At 40.4% G+C, this 19,553-nt stretch overlaps 1 protein-coding gene across 1 annotated transcript in view; it reads right to left on the bottom strand.

Annotated features, from left to right (window-relative positions):
- Nucleotides 1–19,553, bottom strand: part of grid1b (glutamate receptor, ionotropic, delta 1b) — a 253,875-nt gene that overhangs the window by 37,801 nt on the left and 196,521 nt on the right. The window contains 4 exon segments of the mRNA XM_018761291.2: nucleotides 8,343–8,462; nucleotides 10,914–11,075; nucleotides 14,393–14,566; nucleotides 18,596–18,649. Of these exon segments, the coding sequence (XP_018616807.1) occupies nucleotides 8,343–8,462; nucleotides 10,914–11,075; nucleotides 14,393–14,566; nucleotides 18,596–18,649 (510 nt within the window).

Below are 19,553 nucleotides of genomic sequence, written 5' to 3'. Positions count from 1 at the left end.
CCTCCTGCCTCCAGGCCATGTCCTGTTCATTCATAAAGCAGAGCCTAATTAATGATAGAAGAAAGCGAGTAGATAAAACATCAAACTTGTCTGTCCACTCAATGGTCTATTTACAGACTGCATAATTCCCAGTGCAGGCTTCACATAGAACTTTGATGGTTGATAACTTCATAAAATATTGAGCTCTGCACTCCTCTTGTGAATTAAGATTGCTTCTTTGTAAAGAAACACTATCCTTGAATCTGGCCACAAAAAAAAGGATTAATGATGGATTTCAAAAATAGCATTTTGTTTTTGAAGAGTAACTGAATACTGAAATGTGTAATTATATCACCTAACTTGAACACATCAGGATAAATGTAGAATAGCAGCAAAAAAAGATGATAATGATTAAAATGCAAAATAGTTGCTGTCACTCCTAGACACGATTTTCAGGGTGAACCGCAGTTTCAGTTCAGTCGGCATCATATTCAGCAATATTACAACGCGCGATCGGAATCTTTTCTTTAAAAGCACACTGAGAGTGGGGGGGCACGGTAGCGCGGCGGGTTTGGCCGGGTCCTGCTCTCTGGCGGGTCTGGAGTTCGAGTCCTGCTTGGGGTGCCTAGCAATGGACTGGTGTTCCATCCTGGGTGTGTCCCCTCCCTCTTCGGCCTTGCACCCCGTGTTGCCGGGTTAGGCTCCGGCTTGCCGTGACCCTGCTTGGGACAAGCGGTTTCAGACTGTGTGTGTGTGTGTGTGTGTGTGTGTGTGTACTTCTGTGAGTGAAATTAAATGAAATAGTTTTTTTTCCCATTCTGAGCTTTTTGGTACACATGACTAAACATCGCAATTTTCACAAAATGACTAATGTGAATAACAATACAATTTTAAAGTAAAAACTTTTCTCACGAAAGCACATTTCATCAGTTAGGTTTAAGAAGTAAAAGCGCACACTTTCCTTTGTTAAAGTGTGTTTGACTTTCCAAGGAAAAGGAGATATTAAGCAAAGCTACACATCTTTGTACCAAACACAGTGTAGGCCATTTGAAAACCATTTGTTTGACAGCCAATGTAAATGTAGCTGAACGAAATAATTTCACGTATACGTGGTTCTATGCAAAATGATTTTCAAAATGCACTTTCACTTTGCACATGTGGCCAAATGCAGTGTGAAACAGGATCTTTACACTTCAGTTTACCTTGATAATACCTTCTGGATTGTGTGGGACTTGATGACCTCCAGCACTGGACTCATTTCACAGGTGCTCTGGCATTTGACTCCAAAGCACCTTCGGCGACACGCGGGCGAAAACTGAGAGTGCGAGGTGAAAAACAGAGCTCTCATAGTCCGGTGCAATGCTTTTTTTTTTTTCCCCAAAGTGAAGCTTCAGAAAGAGTTCTGAGAGAGAGCTGATACAAATGAGATCCCCCCTCTCCCTGAACCCTCCCAAAGAATTTCACCGGCTGCGCTCCGGGCTACTTCCACCCCGGTGCAAATGCGGAGGCTCAATCTCTCAAACAGGCCGAGCGATTCAGCAACTGGCGTGAGTCTAAATATGTAGAACACAACCAAAGAAGAGGACTGAGTGGTACTGAAATGCTGCTGGAGTTGAACATACGGTCAGTACTTCTTCAGGTCAACGTGCACAAGCAGCCAGCCTTTCACCACTATAAGCTGACAACTAGCTGATTATAGAAATATAGAGTCAGGGTGATCTGAGTACTTCCTTTTGCATTTTAATCTCACTGCTGCTTTCAGTGCATGTTGTAATGTATCCACTTCTGTAATAGGAAGCTGCATTGCCAGACACTCAGTGCTGCACCCTGCTGCAGTCTTAAGCATCACGTGTCCATTTGGACTAGAGGCCTGGATGTGCCCTAGGCAAGCGAAGGAGGACACTTTGTTAAGAAGCTTCCATTTCTCACCATGATGAAGAGCCACACTGAGAAATGGATGAACCGGTACTTAGACACAAGGAGACGGATGGACAGACGGACTATGTCTGTGACGCGCAATTGATGGTAACGCCCTTGTGTTGCTCGGCCATCCACTGTTCACTCTTTAATTTTTCATCAGTCTTCAGATGCTTTTCTGTGTTCTGAGGCAGCACTGTCATTGAGAATGATAAGTTCAATAAAATTATATATTAACTGACTGATGATGATTTAGACTTCATTTGTAGGGGTCTCTTTTCAGGCATCTCTGTATTACACTAGCTCAATTGCTGAGTAAATGAAAATATAAAAAATTAAAACAGCATGAGCATCGCAGCTGTTCCAGTTAGCTGAGCTTCACTCAAGAATGCATGCTCAATATAAGAGTATGGGAAAGCACAACAGTATGCGGTTACTATGGTACATTCTGTGATATCTCTTACATGGTGTGAAGTTACAATAGATCTTGTGATATGCGGTTAAACCCTGTAATATTATGTTATGTTACTACATATGATACTTTGTTACACTTTGTGATGTTTCATTATGCCCTTTAATGTTATGTTATACCCTATGATACTTGGTCATACTCTGCAATGATATGTTATGCTCCGCGATACTCCGTTATGCCTTGTGATACTATGTTACTCCCTGTGAAGCTGCAGTAAATCCTACAATGCCATGAGGCTCCTTGCAGTTTTTGGAATTGGCACTGGAGCAGAAAGAAGAGAGTGGCCTAAGCGATGCATCCTGCCATCATTTATGGCAATGGCGATAATGTGTGGGCACACCTTAGAGACAGTCCTGCAAATTTCAATCAGAAGTGCAAAAGGAAACAAGGCAGGAGTGGTGGTGTAGATGCCTACAGCAGAAGAAAAACAACTCTACATCTACATCACTACTGTCAGGAAGAACTGATTCATTTCAGAACGCATCAGTCATCACAGCGGACCCCTGTGTATTTTTTTTTTTTAGTTTTTTTTTTGACAAATAGATAGACTTTATAAGAAGGCCCAATGAAAATGTCCTCTCCAGAGAGTTCAGACTGAGTCATTTTTACTGATACAACAAATAATAATAATAACTTTATTTATTTTCAGATATTTTGCTCAGAGGAAAAGAAAACAAATACTTTCTCTGTTGTTTTTAATGTTCCCCAGTGGATATGGTAAATAGGGGCAGTAAAAAACATGACTGATGACAATACTGACATACCAGCATTACTGAGGGAATATAAACAAATATATAATTTATCTTTAAAATAAGGTGAAGTAATAAAAATGGAACTGCTGCTGTAAATTTTTCTGTATCAAAGTAGCATATATCATTGTCAAAACTTACCTATAAAAGTACAGTAAGAACTAAAACTATCAAATGTAATAAACTGATGAACAGTCCTTGCAAATTCTCAATACGTTGGCTCCCACTATCAATAAAAGGAATCGTATCATTTAATCACGTTTAATAATTTGACATAGTGCCTCACTAAAGGTCAAACCAAACGGTGCAGTACCCATATTCCATAGTCGTCATATCAATTGAAAACAATACATTAATGAGTTGAAGTAACTAAAGGCGAAAACTAGCATTAGATGATGTATCGCTGCAGAACCCTGCTAGTCTAGCCAGCTGAATATGACTTGAGTTTATCAGGGTTGAAATTCTAGCTGAATACATGGGTTTGGAATCTCTTTTGAAAACCAGAAGCGATCTTAGTTAAGAAGCTCATTCTGAGGGGTGAGATTGTCCCATCACTGAATGAAATGGGACTGTAATTTGCAAAACAGGGCAGGATTACCAGGGAACTCTCTTTTAAATGGATTTCAGTGTTTGACCTTCCTTGGCAAATATGTTGGGCTCTGTCATCATAAAAACCTGGTCTGCTGTATATTTACAGTGGTGTACATTTACACAGCCATTTCAATATCGCAACTTCCTGATGGATTATGAATTACGGCACACAGCTCGTCCCTACTGCCTCATCCAGGCAAGCATTCCGTTAAATTATTTCAGCTATTTCCATTAAATACTGGTTTGTTTACTTAGCTGATGTCTTCGGCGTGAGAGACTTATAATGCAATTCATTTATACAGTTGGCAGTTTTAAACTGCAGCAATTCAGGTAAGATAATTTGTTTAAGGAAACCACAGCAGGACTTCTCTAGGGACGGGCAATCTGTTTCTGTAACAACCATATGTATTTCACTAAATACCAAAGTCTTTCCTCACTTGGTATATATATACATACTGTATTAATTGTTCTAGAAGGAATCCCCAGAAACAATGGCAAAACTAACATGAATTAACGAGCACTCTATGGGCTCCACAATGGCTTTCCAGAATCATTTAAATGTTTGACAGCATCCTTTGCCAGAACTCAATAAATAGTTTCTCCGAGACCATGAACTATTTCAAGTCATTTTGGTTTGCGCCAAAAGATTTTAGGTGGCAATATTTAAATTTAGTTCAACGGATCAAGGACACCTAAAAGAGAAATGAAAATGGACTGAAATGATTTTTTTTTTTTTTTTGAAAAAAAAACAATACCGGGGATGACTCTAATTTATACAAGATTAAGAAAGGAAAGCTTGATCACACATAATGCTTAGGCACCACACACACGGTCGCCAACGAGTCGGGCTTTTCATTTCCGCTTTACACTTCAATAAAACAAGAGTTTGAATTGCAAAAGGCTCCACCACTGATGTGCTATGTGAGTCTGGACTTTCCCCATATTATAGAGGCTTTCCCCACGGACCAACTGTGCTCTATTTTGTCGTAACAGGCCAGCTCTGACAAGACTGAAGCCCACAGATCTTGCCAGCGCTCCTGGTCTCAGCTCGGTGCATCCAGGCAACCCTGTGCTCTTTTGAATAACCCCACTGCAGCCTCCCAATCATCTTTAATAAACCAAAGGAGGCATCACGCGGGGTCTCAGAGTCCCATGAAGGCCTCTGCTTTATCAGTCTGTCAGACAAAAAGAGATTACACCCGTCCGCTTCCCAGCAGCGATTTAATCAGGGGCCAGGAGCCAGTGGGACTCCTTAAGTCTTGCGGCTGAGGCTCTGCGGGCCTGAGCCACTCTCTCTTTCCTGTATCTCTCTCTCGCTCTCTCTCTCATAGTGCAGAGCCAAGGAGAAGCTGCATTAGCCTACACAAGCGCAAAAAAGCACCGTAGGACGTAAAGCAGCGGCTCTGTTTCCTGTCCAGATACGTGCTTTACGATGTGGTGCGCTCGCACTGTATAAATGACGAGTGAAAGAAAGGCCGGACACGTGCGCACAGACATCTAGACCTATGAAAGGGTTTATTATACACGCTGAAAGAGGTTTCTCCCAAAATTTTCCAGTTCGGTTGTGCTCTGCTATGCATTAGCATGATGAAAGCTTCAAAGAATACATTTCTAACTTTTTTAATTTAAAATCATGCTGGTACATTAAAAAAAGGTAATATTTTGAATTCACAGAAATGCCCAACTACTATGTTCAATAATTCAATTCATTACTCTTTTGTGAAATTTGATTAATGCTAGGACTCTGTGTTAACATAACATACCGGAAGCTTGACAGTCTGTCATATTACAGCTACTAGCTACAGTTACATTTATTCCTTTAGCTGATACCTTCCTCCAAAACGACTTACAACGTTAATCCACCGACAATTATTTACCCATTTATACATCCGGACAATTCGAACTGGAGCAATTTAGTAAGCAATTCTTTGTTATTTCATATTCTCTATTATGAAGCAATGTACAGTATATCTCTGTAAAAATGGCAAATGTTAGAAAAGCGTCAAATTATAGATAAGAAAATAAACAACAAATAAACCAAAATCAACATGGATAAAAGTGCAGCATATAATTTACTATACTTCCTCTACGTTTACATTCAGCTAATATTAATCTTTTAACTGAAATTAAAATCTCAGCCTCTTGTTAAATCTTTACTTTTTAAATCAAGATCATTGCTTCCATCTGACATGGCCCATTTTGTAGAACAGCAAGTGTAATGTAAAGCGATGCAGAATCCAGTCTACGGAAAGAAATTACATTTTGAAGGACACTTGAAAACAAACAGAGGTGGATCATCCATCAGCACTATAGGACACTCGGTATCGGATGTTTATGAGCCCTGTCCCTGTCTCTGCGAAAGGACAGGTTCCCCGTTAAAACGAAACACACATCCTCAAGCAAGGCAGCATTAATTTCCCCATATTCATATCTTCAGCAAGATGCTAGCTGGAGCTAACGCAGGCCGTAACAACGGGCAACAACAGCGCCGAGAGCATTCGACATGCCATTAGCTGTTCTTCCCGTTCATTACTTTTAATAAATGCAGTCGGTGAGAGGCAACTGCTTCAGCCTCATGTGTGGGGAAAATGGCCACAAGCCTGGATGCTAATGGTCGTAATGTGATAAATAGGGTTCATAATTCAAGTTAGGATGCCTGGTGATTAAATGTTCATTACTACTGGACTGCCTGGCCTCCATTCTGTGTTTCTGTTGACTTTCCATCATATTTATGATTGGACTAGGACACACAGGGTAGGAAACAGGAAAACAAAGTCAGTGGAACAGAAAAAAACAACAAATAAACTGATCTGCTAGAGGTGACAATATTTACAGAAGTGGCAATGCATGAGGGGAGAGTAGAGCTTCCTCCAGAGTCCAGAGAGTTGGCTGGACAATCAATAACTATTCACTATGTACTTTTGCTAACTACTAGTCCAAGTCTGGGTTGCGGTGGTTCACAGCCTATGGTAGGCACAATCACACAAGTGTCACCACTAACTTAGAGCCCCCAAAGTACATTTCTATGAACTGTGGGAGGAAACCCGAGCAGCCAAAAGGAACCTGCTTAAATAGATGCAAACTCCACACAGATTGAGCCTGAACAGTCCAGGTGCTGTGAGACAGTGGCACTATCTGTTGCGCCACTGTTTTACCACAGAATCACCACTGCGTTACACCACATTTGTGTGTGTGTGGGGGGGGGGTGGCACTGTGTGTAACATGTGAATTTTGTGTTGAAGATACTCTTTCCCATTGGCCAGTGCCTTTGTTTGCTCACTGGATGGACCCAGCAGCAGATATGCCTCTGCAGGATGAAAGCTACCAACCCAGCCAGGGGTCCAGCACCAAGAGGGTGCCTACATCATCGATTCGTCCACATCACTGTCTGTTTCACTTGATATCTCAAAACTAAAAAGTTGGCTCTGTGGTGAGATACTTTAAAACAGCAAGTCAAATTCAGTGAAAATCTGAATTCCCCACAAGGCTACAGTAATTGCTGCATTTTACATGGTGAACAATGGGCAATATTTGGATTAGGGAATTACTAAAGGTTTTAGTAGCAATCATAAGTCCCCTGCATGGACTTTTTTAAAGTACAGTTTACACATATCTTCGCACCAGAATGATATTTCTCCTACAGAAACTCAGTGAAGAGTCTAATAAAATTAGATTAATTATACCGCATGGACATCAAAAGACTGAACACTCTGGACACTGAGGTTGGAGAACACTGCACAGAAACTTATTTATGCTTTTCAAGAACAGAGAACAGTGCAGAAGACACTGATTAAAGCCAAATTTAGCATAGGAAAGGAGGTATTACAATTCAGTATTGCCATATACACAGGTTAAGTCCTCATTGGTGAAGTTACTGATGGTAATGTTTTAATTACTCAAATTAAATAATGTATTTTTATTTTGATTTGGTGAGGAAAAACTTTGGTTATTGATATAAGGCCAGTTTTTAATTGTGTATCTTTATTCCCTATTTCATTCCTATAATTGCTCATTCTTGCTCCAAATGCAGTTATCTATTTAAATCTACTCCATATCGCAATGTGCTCATGAAGCAAGAAGACATGGCAGACTGATTTCATGTGTTTTTAACACTGGAGGAAAAAAAAAAAGGTTTTTAAGGCTCATTTCACACAACAGCACACTGGAGCACCTAAGAAATATGAAACAAAGAAATATTTGTGACAGTTTATCATTATGCAGGCATTTAAGAGAATTAAACAGAACAGTAGTTTTGACTCAATTAATAAATAAAGCTGTCAGAGACTAAACTTCCACTCAGTTTAAACTGCCAGGGGGTTTGCAATGGACAAAATCTGAAACAAAAGCACTAAAAGCACCATCAAAGCATTAACAAGTTCAGTACTGGGACACTAACTTTCATCCCAAAGGCCCTGGGAAAGAAGCTCAAGACTGATGTGTCTTTCATTGCAGAGGATACCCCCCAGACACCCATAACCCACCCTCCAACAGGAAAGAAGTGTGTGCTGGATTCAGACAGACAATGTTCATTTCACTACTTAAAGCAACCAGCTGGGCAATGGCAACACAGTACAGGATTGTCGCCATGAGCCATGCCACCCTGGCTGCAGTGCAGCTGCAATGTTTGCGCTCACCCGCTTCACGTCTTTTCCAAAGGTCTCGCTGTAGCTGGTGCCCAGGATCTCAAACTGGACATGGGAGTTGGAGCCACCGTCACGAAAGTCCATGATCCCCGTCAAGCCAGTTATGCGGCCCTGTGGTGACGTTCACAATGCAATGAGTAACATAAGGAACAGACCGTGGCAACGGACGGATACAGTTCTTGGAACATTATGCATAATGGGAATGACAATGGGGAGATGGCAACAAGAGGGGTTCTTATATTTTACTGCAATGTATAGGAGTCCATTATGTTCCAACAACTTCACAGCTTGGAGTGGTTAATTCTGCTTATGCAACAGTAACTTGCTTAAAATTTACATAAAGAAAAACACACTTCAATAAAAATGAGCAAAATTATGTTACATACACATATTAGAAACATAATGGGTTGTCACTATATGTACTGAGGGATAAATCGAACATAAGTAGCAAATAAGAACTTTCAAGTGTAGGTTGCAGTGTGAAATATCACACTGAAGGTGACAAGCGGACAGGTGAGGCATGTTTTGATGAGCCAAGCGGTTGTGAGTAAGGTGAGGTCTTTAAGGTAACTTGCAGCTACACCTTTTTGATACACAGTATATTTAGTAATAATAATTTCTCTTCAGAAAGGAAAGTACACACACACACACTTTCTGAACCGCTTGTCCCATACGGGGTCGCGGGGAACCGGAGCCTACCCGGCAACACAAGGCGTAAGGCCGGAGGGGGAGGGGACACACCCAGGACGGGACACCAGTCCGTCGCAAGGCACCCCAAGCGGGACTCGAACCCCAGACCCACTGGAGAGCAGGACCTGGTCCAACCCACTGCGCCACCGCGCCCCCCCTCACCGAACACTTTATTGAAATATAATTTATATAGACGTATTCATACAATTTATATTGTATTCTTCCTGAATTTCTGGAGAATGGTGATTAATGCGAGATCGATGTCCAGCCACGAGAAGGCAACACAGGTAGTGCTATATTCATGCCTTTCTGAAGAAAACTTGAAAATGGTTTTTTCACTAAAGAATGTGGTTCTGAACAGCACAACGGACAGCACCGTGACAACTGGTCACCACCGACAGCCTGACTCAGAACTGTGGACAGCACCATGACAGCCGTTAGCCACGGTAAGCCTGACTCAGCACCATGGACAGTTCCACGACAACCGGTCAATATGGCCAGTGTGACTCGGCAACACAAAGAACACCACGGCAACTCTTCACCATGGATGCAACCCTGTAAACTGATCAACATGAACAGCCTAACTCATGGCCATTGACAGTAATGTTCAACACAGATAGCCTGACTCAGCACCATTGACAGCACCATGGTAACTGGTCATTATAGACAACTTGTCTCAGTACCACTGACATGTGTATGATTATGGGTCATCTGCCGAACTCTGGCTGCACTACACTCAGGAGGGAGTTACGGGTAAAAGACATGCTTCACATGAATGGCTCTTCTGTAGATTCACAAGCACCTTTTCTTCCTCTTCACAGACAGAATAAAGAAACTTCACAGTGACCTCAGATTACAATCCCATAATTTACATTGGTAGCCCTCAATGAGCAACCATATATGAGCATTATACTTCAGTTCTGCAACTCAACCGCTGAAATCAGCCTGGTACTGTCAAAACATCAATATTTCAAGAGAAAGTTCAGTGCAGCTGCAGAAAGAGTAAAATGACTTCCCTTTTGTTTTGTCAAATGTAATGCCTTTACCCACACAGTCATGATCTACAAGAATTTGAAAAGAAAAGAGTGGTGTGCCTCTTGCAGGTCACTGGTACATTTCTGTCAGCTACCACAAGTTTGGAAAAACTGCCTCTAGGTGAAGTCAGCTAACATAGGAGGGTGCGCTGCAGTAGGCCGCTGCTCTCCTAAGCGTTTAAGGCAAACGTCCATCACGCACCCTCGGGACAGCCTCAAGACCTTTAAGAGACCGTGAAATTGAGCAGAGGAACGGTCACTTGTCATAGCCCTCCCGCGAGTTCCGGAAAGCATCAATGCTGTGCGAATGGACCTCAGGTGAGCGCTGCAGATAGGCCTTCGGAGCGACCGCTGTTCAGGGAACAGCAACAGAAAAGTCTTGAAGAGACAGAAGTGCCAGGGGTTCATGGTAATGGCACAGCTGCAGTATACAGAGTAAGCATATATAAAAGGACAAATTGCTTTTTTTTCCTGAACTGAACTCTGTATAGCACCTAACATGTACTTAAAACCTTAACAATTATATATACTTGATGTATATGTGCTTCATGATTTCAGATTATAAACATACTACAATACAGCCCCTTCCTGAGGAATAATAATCCAAATATGTGTTTTTACATAAAAAAAGCTTAATGAGGAAAGAAACGATGACACATTTAAGATCTGAAAATGACTCTGAAGATGAATTAAAGCTTTGAGTAAGTAGGGGGAGAGTGGGTGAGAGAAAAAAATATATATAATCTGTAAAATATTCAGTGTACATTTCTAAATCCAAAATAACTCTGAATAAAAGACCACAATGGTGTAAAATGATATGAAATGAATAAGAGATAACCTTCTGTATGGTCTCCAGCATGGACCAGCCCCCATTCCAGGGCTTGGTGGACTTCCTGATGCAGTTAAGGCTGGCCATGCTGTGCCACTTCCTGTCCTCCAACTTCCTGTAGAAGGCATTAGCCAGCATCAGGACGCTGTCGTACAGGTACAGGTTGGACACCTAACGCACAGGTTGAAAAGACAAAGAGACATAAAGAAAATGTCACAAAACAGGTCAGTGGAAAAATTATTCATTTACCTACAATGCCAAAACACTGTGTTTATAAATGTATATGTAAATATATATGTAGATAAATAAATGGTTTCTGTTACTTGAAGTATATGTGAGCTGGTGGGTGGTCCCACCATAGGCAGGATGTTGCAGCTACAAAATGGACAGCTTTTGAGGACCTCCCCTAGCTCTGAGTAAATAATGTGGGCGAAAAAAGGGCAACCAGAACCTGTCAAGTAGATAAACACTGTGTCTTTGGTCCAGTGAACTATTTCACAAACAGGCTTTATCCCGCTGTCATGAATTCTGTTGATTGAAACGTAGTGCCAAAATTCAACAGAGTGCAGTAAAAACTGTTTTAAAGGAAAAAAAAAAGTAAATACATATATAAAAGTGTCTAGCAAAAGAGACCTGGAATGACTTTTACAACTTTGAAAAAAAGATTATAGATACATGCTTTAAAACAGGTAAAACATTTCAGAAGAACAGCTGAGCTCATTATTACAGCCAAAAACTTGCAGTGGCTCTAACGGTAAATCCAAAAGGGAAAAAATAAATCAAGTATTAAAACCTATCTTGTTTCCAAAATACACTGCAACTTTTATATTTTTTTTCAGGTATCTACTTATTTTTATTATATTATATTAAATGCTTATATGACGTCCATCACCCAAGGTCTGTCCAAACTCCATATAATATGTAATAAATTCTAAGAAAAATCTTGGCTGACCCTAAATAAAACAGTAGCTGATGAGAAAATAAACAATACATAACGATATTCCTAAATAAGTCTTTACTTGAAAGCATATTTCCATATTGGCAGACGACAGATGGCAATGCCAATAACCAGTTATTAGGAAGTGACAGACAAGGGAGTGCGGGGCATACGAGGTGACAGGATCCGTACTGAAGTTGCGGATCCTCAAAATTGTGCAATGATTTTTCTTGGTTTGACAGCAGACACCATCCCCACCTTTAAATATTATATTTGGCCTACCCAATTTCCCTCCACTTTTACTGCAAAATGTAATAACTGGGTGCTTGAGCTGTCAACATGTTCTGAGTTACATAAATTGTTAATTACTGTAATGCAATAAAAAGGCTATAAGAAAACATTTGCCAAATAACAATAATTACATAATGGTTAAACTCAGTTAAATGACTTAAGCCTGACAAACACATTGCTGTACAGTAAACCTGCGCTTCATGATATCTCTGCTTTTGATGGGAGTCCAGATGGCAAACTTTCTCAGCACAAAGCAGAGTCAGCAGCGGGATGAACGCGAGGGCTAAGCAGTGGAGACAGCGGCAGCTCTGACAGCGGCTCAGCTTGCTCGCTATCCTGGGTCGCAGGGGGTTAAAGCTGCTGGCCAAGCACACGGCTCACTTTGCTGACGGCGCTCCTTCTGTTCCACGCACCGCAAGTGGCAAAAAAAATAGTCATTGGAGCGATAAGTGGCACGAGACAGTGTGTCCGTGTCCCTTTAAAAATCTTTCCAACAATGATTCTTCCAGAAAGCAAAATAAATAAATTAAGATAATAACAAATAAATCAGTGAGCCATTGATTTGTTAATTTATTTTTGTTCTCCAAAAATAAAAGAGGACAAATAATTATTGGTAATGAGTGGATGGATGGATGAACTGAAGAACTTTTGGCAGAGTGAAGTGGGTTAACCGCACTAAAGACCAGAGTCCTGATCCATACAACCCCTTGCTGCTGCAGGCTGGGGTTCTGGGAATTTCTGTGTGGGAGGTGGGAGAGAATATTTTGATGAGGCTGCACATTTCTTTATGGTCAGATGATAAGTTTGCCACCACTGGGAACCACTGGTTTGCATGTCATGAAGGTGATTTAACATCAAAGAGCATTTAACCCTCTTTTGCATGAATTATTGAAGGGGAACCCAGGAGGATTTTTCCCAGGCTCCGCCATCTGCTCCTGATGCAGAAAATGGGTTCAGTTTGGTTCAAGGAGCTTTCAGAGACACAACCATAGGCCCTTAGCCTACAAAACTGGGACGCAGATGCATTTAACCTACCAAACACACCAAATAAAAATAAGCAGTAAACTTGAGATAAACCAGAATTACATGAAATATTGATCTGAATGAGATTATGATGTGGAATACATTTCACATTTATCTTGGCTATCATTTCTGGATAGCATCATAACATATATATTTCTTTTTATCCTGATTCTGGCTCTTAACACTTTAAATAGTTATAAAGTTTTGTTAAGAGTTCAAAATACTTGGCCAGTTTAAAAAGGTAATGACAGTTTAGCTATGACAATTTTATGGTACCTGCCACTGCACATTTTAAAAGTTAACTCAATTAAAACATTACTTATCTCATGCTTAGCATGTCCTTGATCTTAATTTGAATAATTTATTGTAGATATAATTAATGTAGAAATATCCTTTGCATCCATCAGTGAATTGTGCAATACTGTCATGACTGAATTAAACTAAATGTTCTATTCATAAGATGGTACGGAAGGATGGCATATGAGGTAATTTCATGATAGGTGTCAAAGAATATTCCAGAATCTGTCTAACTGATCCAAACTGAAGAAAGTGCCTTGAAACCTTAATACTTGCGGCAACTTGGCTGCAATAGTAAAAAATTGCACTGGAATAGCTTGTACCCTTGTTAAATATGCAGTATATTTTGATTTTTTCTGATTTATTCTGAAAATACTTTAAAATTGGACAGTGGTGGCACAGCTAGTAGCGCTGCTGCCCCCAGTACCTACGTGTTGCAAGAGAATGTGGGTTCGATCCTCGCTCAGTCTGTTTGGAGGTTGCATGTTCTCCCCGTGTCTGTTTCCCCTGGGTGCTCTGGTTTCCTCCCACAGTCCTGAGACATGCTGTTCAGGTTCCCCCGTAGTGTGTGAGTGACAGAGAGAGAGAGAGAGTGTGTGTGTGTTCCACTGATGTATGGATGAGTGACCCAGTGTAAGCAGTGTATCTAGTAGTATAAGTCACCTTGGTGAATAAGGTGTGTGGGCTCATAACACTACATAGTATCCATTGTAAGTTGGTTTGGAGAAAAGCGTCTGCTAAGCGAATAAATGTAAAAAAAAAAAAAAAAAAAAAGTTAAAAAGCCTTTTTTTTCCCCATATCAAACCAAACCCCAAGACTTTCCAAACACCATTAGCAACTGAAACAATACCTTCTGGCACTTTCCAAAAGCTGGTCTATCAAACAGAATAAAAGAAATCTCATGGATATAGAACCATCATGGCCATGGCCATCACTGACCTCCAGGGACTGAAGGTAGCCCTCCTGGGGGTCACAGAGCAATGAAGAGATGCGGTGGTTATTCCGCATGCAGCGAGCATTGCTGTCCTTCCACAGCGGGAAAATCTGCCGGATGATCGTCATTCGCCCCAGAGCGCTGTGGGCGAGCTCTAGAATCTCTGCATCACTTATCTCCTACAGAGAGAGAAAGAAGGAGCGAGGAAGAGCAATAGAGGCAAAGTAAGAAAGAAAGAAAGAAAGAAAGAGCAGATGGTTCAGAATTATCACATGTCACATGAGTGACAGGTACATGTAGGGACATACTCCATACACTTCACGGTACACAAGACAAGACTTGCGGTGATCTGTTAGAATACTTGGTTCAGTAAAGCGCATTAATTTAAACTGCAACAGGGTGTAGTTCTTTAAATATAATTTACTTTTGAGGAAAAATTGTTGTGTTGCCATCGAGGCCCCCCTGGTACAACTACAAAATCAGATAAGTCACATTTCATGGACTGTATCACCAGTTGTGGATGAGCTATGGAAGAGTTGTGGTAAAACACCATTCTTACTGAGCTGTAGAAAAACTAAGCAGCTGGCAGTTGCGTACAATGATGGAATGTTAATTAAATGAGATAAAGTATAAGGCAAAATAAAGCAAAATAAAGCCTTTTGAAGAGAGAAATCATATCGAACGCCATCTCCACCCACCTGCCTCTCGTAGACTAAGCTACGACAAGAAAAACATAAGCATCTACAAGACTGATAGCTAAGTTCCATGAAAAGAATAATTAAAAATGTATTTTATCCTTCTTAAAAATCCCTTTTCTCAAAACACCCACATTTAAAATTAAATTACTGGCTAACAGGGAATTTCAGGATATCTACATAGAACCCTCACTGAAATATTTCTGCAGAGTAAATGCACAGTATCCTTGCAGCTTTCAGTTGCAGAACTCCCCTGGCTAATCATAAGAGGCTCATGAGGCGGTTGAGCGAGTGCTGGTCATACACCTCACACCCAAGTTGGGTTTACCCTAGAAGGTATGTGGACATGCAGTGTTCAATGTATGACCGTTGTGGATCTCAGTCAAAAGAAAATCACACAGAGCAGAGAATGTCTGATCATGGAAGAGAACATCATAAAGAGGACCACAAGTCCACATTGTCTCCGGCAAACTGTTTAACACTCTAAATACTGGGCCTAAAGAAGCACCTTCGACATAATCTGTGCTGTTCCTCCTGAAGTAGATGCAACAACAGTTGTGACTAAGAAAACAATAGCAACATAGATGCCATGGGAGTGGTGCAAGAATATTGTGTAAAACAAAGTGGCTTAACCTTTTGTTGTTGTTTTTCACTCCTATCTGCAAACATGGAGACACTTTCCACTTGCCAGCAGGACTGTTTACTTAGAAACCATGAAAAACATTTAAAAAAAAAAAAATAACTATGTATTAAAGTAAGACAATCACTGACAGTTACCTGCACAGTTTTGTGGCCACTAATACCGTATGTCAACAAAGTTCCAGGCACTTTTTGTGGAGTGAAGGCGTGGATATGAAGTGCAAGATCATGGATGTTTTGTTGAGAAAAATATGGAGAGTCATTGACCCAGAACCCTGTTAGAAAAATATGGATAGCAGTAATGTTCATGGAAAGCTTGTTGTACTTTGTTAGCTAATGTTCTTGTTTGAATATATCTTTAATGTATGCCACAGCACACTTTCCATGAAGTATAAAGTGCTTACAATTTATAAGATATGCATAAGAAATTCTTAGAGCAAATGTAACATTTACATATGCATACCTCGATTTATGAACTCTAATTATCTGAAATTTCAGTATAAAGGCCCTTGGCTTTTGATTCCCAATTTTCGATTTGCAGAACGAAAAATCAGTATAATCAAATTTATTCTAAATGTGTCCAAAAAATTTGAAAGTCTGCTGTTGTGCGAGTGAAGAAGGAGTGTAGTAATATACTGTAGTTGGCACGTCTGCATCTGGATCTCTCCATTTGTTGGTGTGTTACGAACCGATCTATTACAAAGAAAAGTGGGAATTACCCCGAAGCAGTAATTCTGGCCCTAGAGTTTTCCGCAGAGAAATAAAACGACTCTGGGCTCTCTGAGCACGGCATGGAATCAGGACAGCAAAGATAACAGGTGTAATGTACTTCTGTATTGTTTTATGAGATGTATATGTTGCTTTGGAGAAAAGCATACAGAAAAATGGGAATGTATATTTTTTTATAATTTGCTCCAATAATGGGTTGAAAGTTATATCATTGTTTTACAGTGTTTTAGTGATATTGGGAAAATTGGGGTGGGATGGGATAGGAACCCATTGTTATTTCTTTCATTTAAAATAATGGGAAATAGGCATTCAGTATCTCAAATTTCAATATACGGTACGCACTGTTCTGAGGAATGGATTCAATTCGAAAATCAAGGGATGCCTGTAGTGTACACATGAACAGTAGGCAGTCAATTCATAATAATTATTCAAAGATGTGTAATTGACAAGCATCCATAACAAGGTGGCATTAGTAACACCTGAATATGCGCTGCATATGATTTCAAGAAATGAAAACCTCTTCTTTGGTATAAGCCACTGTGGAATTGCTTCAAAATCAATCAATATCTCAACATCTTCGGTTATGAAAAATGAAAAGCATGCAGGTGTATAAGCTATAAAACATTAAGTGCCACTGGGTAATTTGTTCCAAACAATCAATAATTGTAAGTAGCGCATTTAGAGCATGCTGTGTGCCAAGGATTGCATGGATTTCACAATTTCACAGAAATTTTCCTGGAATGGTGAGTCCTTCCTGAAATTCTTCATGTAATACACTGCACAAGTACGAAAGGCTGCCTTGGCAATGCTTACTTCTGTCTAAAAGTCTCCTATCTGTTCCAGTCCCCAATGCCTGTCCTCGTGGGCTGAGCTACGTGAGGGTTCCCATCCTATGTTGACGCTTTCACTCAAAATTACCACCTGTATAAATGGATAAGTAACTGTACATAATTTATTGCACCAACCTAACATTATAAGTGACCTTGGAGAATGGCATCAGATGAATAAATAATGATTTGAAAGGAACCAGAAACAAGGAGCCCATGCCAAAATAGGAGGCATTTTATAACACTGTAATCTAGCACAGCTAATGTACCTGTCAGGGAATATCACCTGTACAGCACTTGAGACAGGTTTGTAAAAGCACTGCGCTTAATAAAAACCCATGGCATGACTGCATTACATTTTGGCATCATAATGCAAATGTCTCTTTTGTACCTTCATAAAGCTAAATAATTGTCTGCGGCAAATTTATAAATAAATCAAGATAATCGGCCATTCAGTGTCACTCCCCTCAATTCATATTTCTGTACTATTTGTGTGAGATTAATTCGCAGATAAGCAGAAGACCAGGGTCATTTACGTCTCTCCCCGGCTAGACTCTCACTTAAAGGGACACTGCTATACAATATGTCAGACTTTTCCATATTTGCTAATAATGGGGTGTGGAAGGGGTGGGAGGTGATGACTCACACACCATTTCCATCTGCATTTACTACAGCAACCCTATGATCAGCATACAGCCGGGAGCAGTTTTCTTCCGAGGCAATTTCAGCAAGGTGGAGAACCGACAGAAAAAAATAGCTAGAAATGCAGCGGCAAGACATTTCGGCCCAGGTTCAATTTTAATATGCCACCGAATCAGACTGAAAAGAAGAAAAGCGCACATTCTCTAGGTAAGCTTTTCAGTACAGAAACATTTAATCTGAATACTTGCAGCTGCTAAAGGTACTGGGAGATTTTAATAACAAGGGGTATAACTACTTGTTTGTATTCATGTGTTGACTTTAAAATTGGAACAGCAATTTACACGAGTCATAAAAAGAGTTCTGTCAATAAAAAGAAATATTTCAGCATTTATCAGTCTGCAGTATTATTTTCCCACCAGTAGGATGACAAAAATAAAAGGAAAATTATACAGCCAGCGAAAATATGAAGTGTAAGAATGAGTCACTACAGTGTTTCCTAGAACACAAAGAAAAACACAAACACAAATATACCAAAAATCAATACCACTTTCCAGTCTAAAAAGACCAACTGGAGAATTTATCGTGAAATGGCAGTGGAACCAAACAACCATTGCAGGGCACATTTGGAGAAGCAGGTGCTGAGACAGACGCCTGCTGACACCGGGTTTTCCTTTACCTCGTTCACGAACACCCAGTGGCTGTCCTTGGAGGCCAGGTTTGTTTCGACAGCCTGTGGAGAAAGAGAAAAAAGCAAAGTACGTGTAAAGACTCTGGAATACCTGAACAGGTAGTGATGGGTGCCCCAGTGTCATTGTGGTTGTCAGATTTTTTTAACCTCTAATAACCTCCAGTCTTCATCATTATACACTCAAAGACTCATGGATGCTAATCCTCAGCAACACCACAAGTGTGCACCATCTCAAAAGGTCCATCCACCACCAGGGGTCTCATCCGAAGTTGTTATTCATCACCTTCTCCGAGCTGTCAAATTTGACACACCCTCACCAAATTACTCACTAGTGAGGGGAAAGACATTATTGTTATTCTTTCAAGATGTGCTGTCTTTTGCAAATAGGTACCATTTGTTTCAATACACACCCTTCTCTGGTAGACTGATGATGCTCTGAAGCCCTGCTGTAAAGCCTGACAATTTTTTTTACAGGTCCCTAGAAATAATATACTGTTGCAACACTAAAACAATGATCTGCTTAATTACTTTACCTAGATCATGTAGATTCTCTCATTCGAAAAAGCAGACACTACTTGCGACAATGAAAAAAGAGTGATAAAAATGAAAATAAAGGCAGATATTTGGAACACATACAAAATTAGTGACCCAGCACTTTGTATGATGTCAGTGAATTATGACATTAGGGCATGTCCTGGTCTTGGTAAACTCCACCAGCTCATCCTTGACAGCATGATATTGTCCTTTGCAGAGGAGCTCATCAAATGCGCAGACACAAGCACAAACCGTGATCAGAATATGTAAAAATCTGTCATTAATTCCTTGTATCTACTTGGCAATCTGAGAGTACATCCCCAAGGATGAGGACACGTTAAGCTGACTACATGGATAATGTACATGTCACATGTGACCCACCACTTTGCTTCTAAACTGAACAACATTATGA

This window comes from Scleropages formosus, chromosome 24 (genome assembly GCF_900964775.1).
Source record: "Scleropages formosus chromosome 24, fSclFor1.1, whole genome shotgun sequence".
Lineage (NCBI taxonomy): Eukaryota > Metazoa > Chordata > Actinopteri > Osteoglossiformes > Osteoglossidae > Scleropages > Scleropages formosus.
Note: the sequence above shows the minus strand (reverse complement) of the source record. Positions and strands in the feature narration are given on the sequence as shown.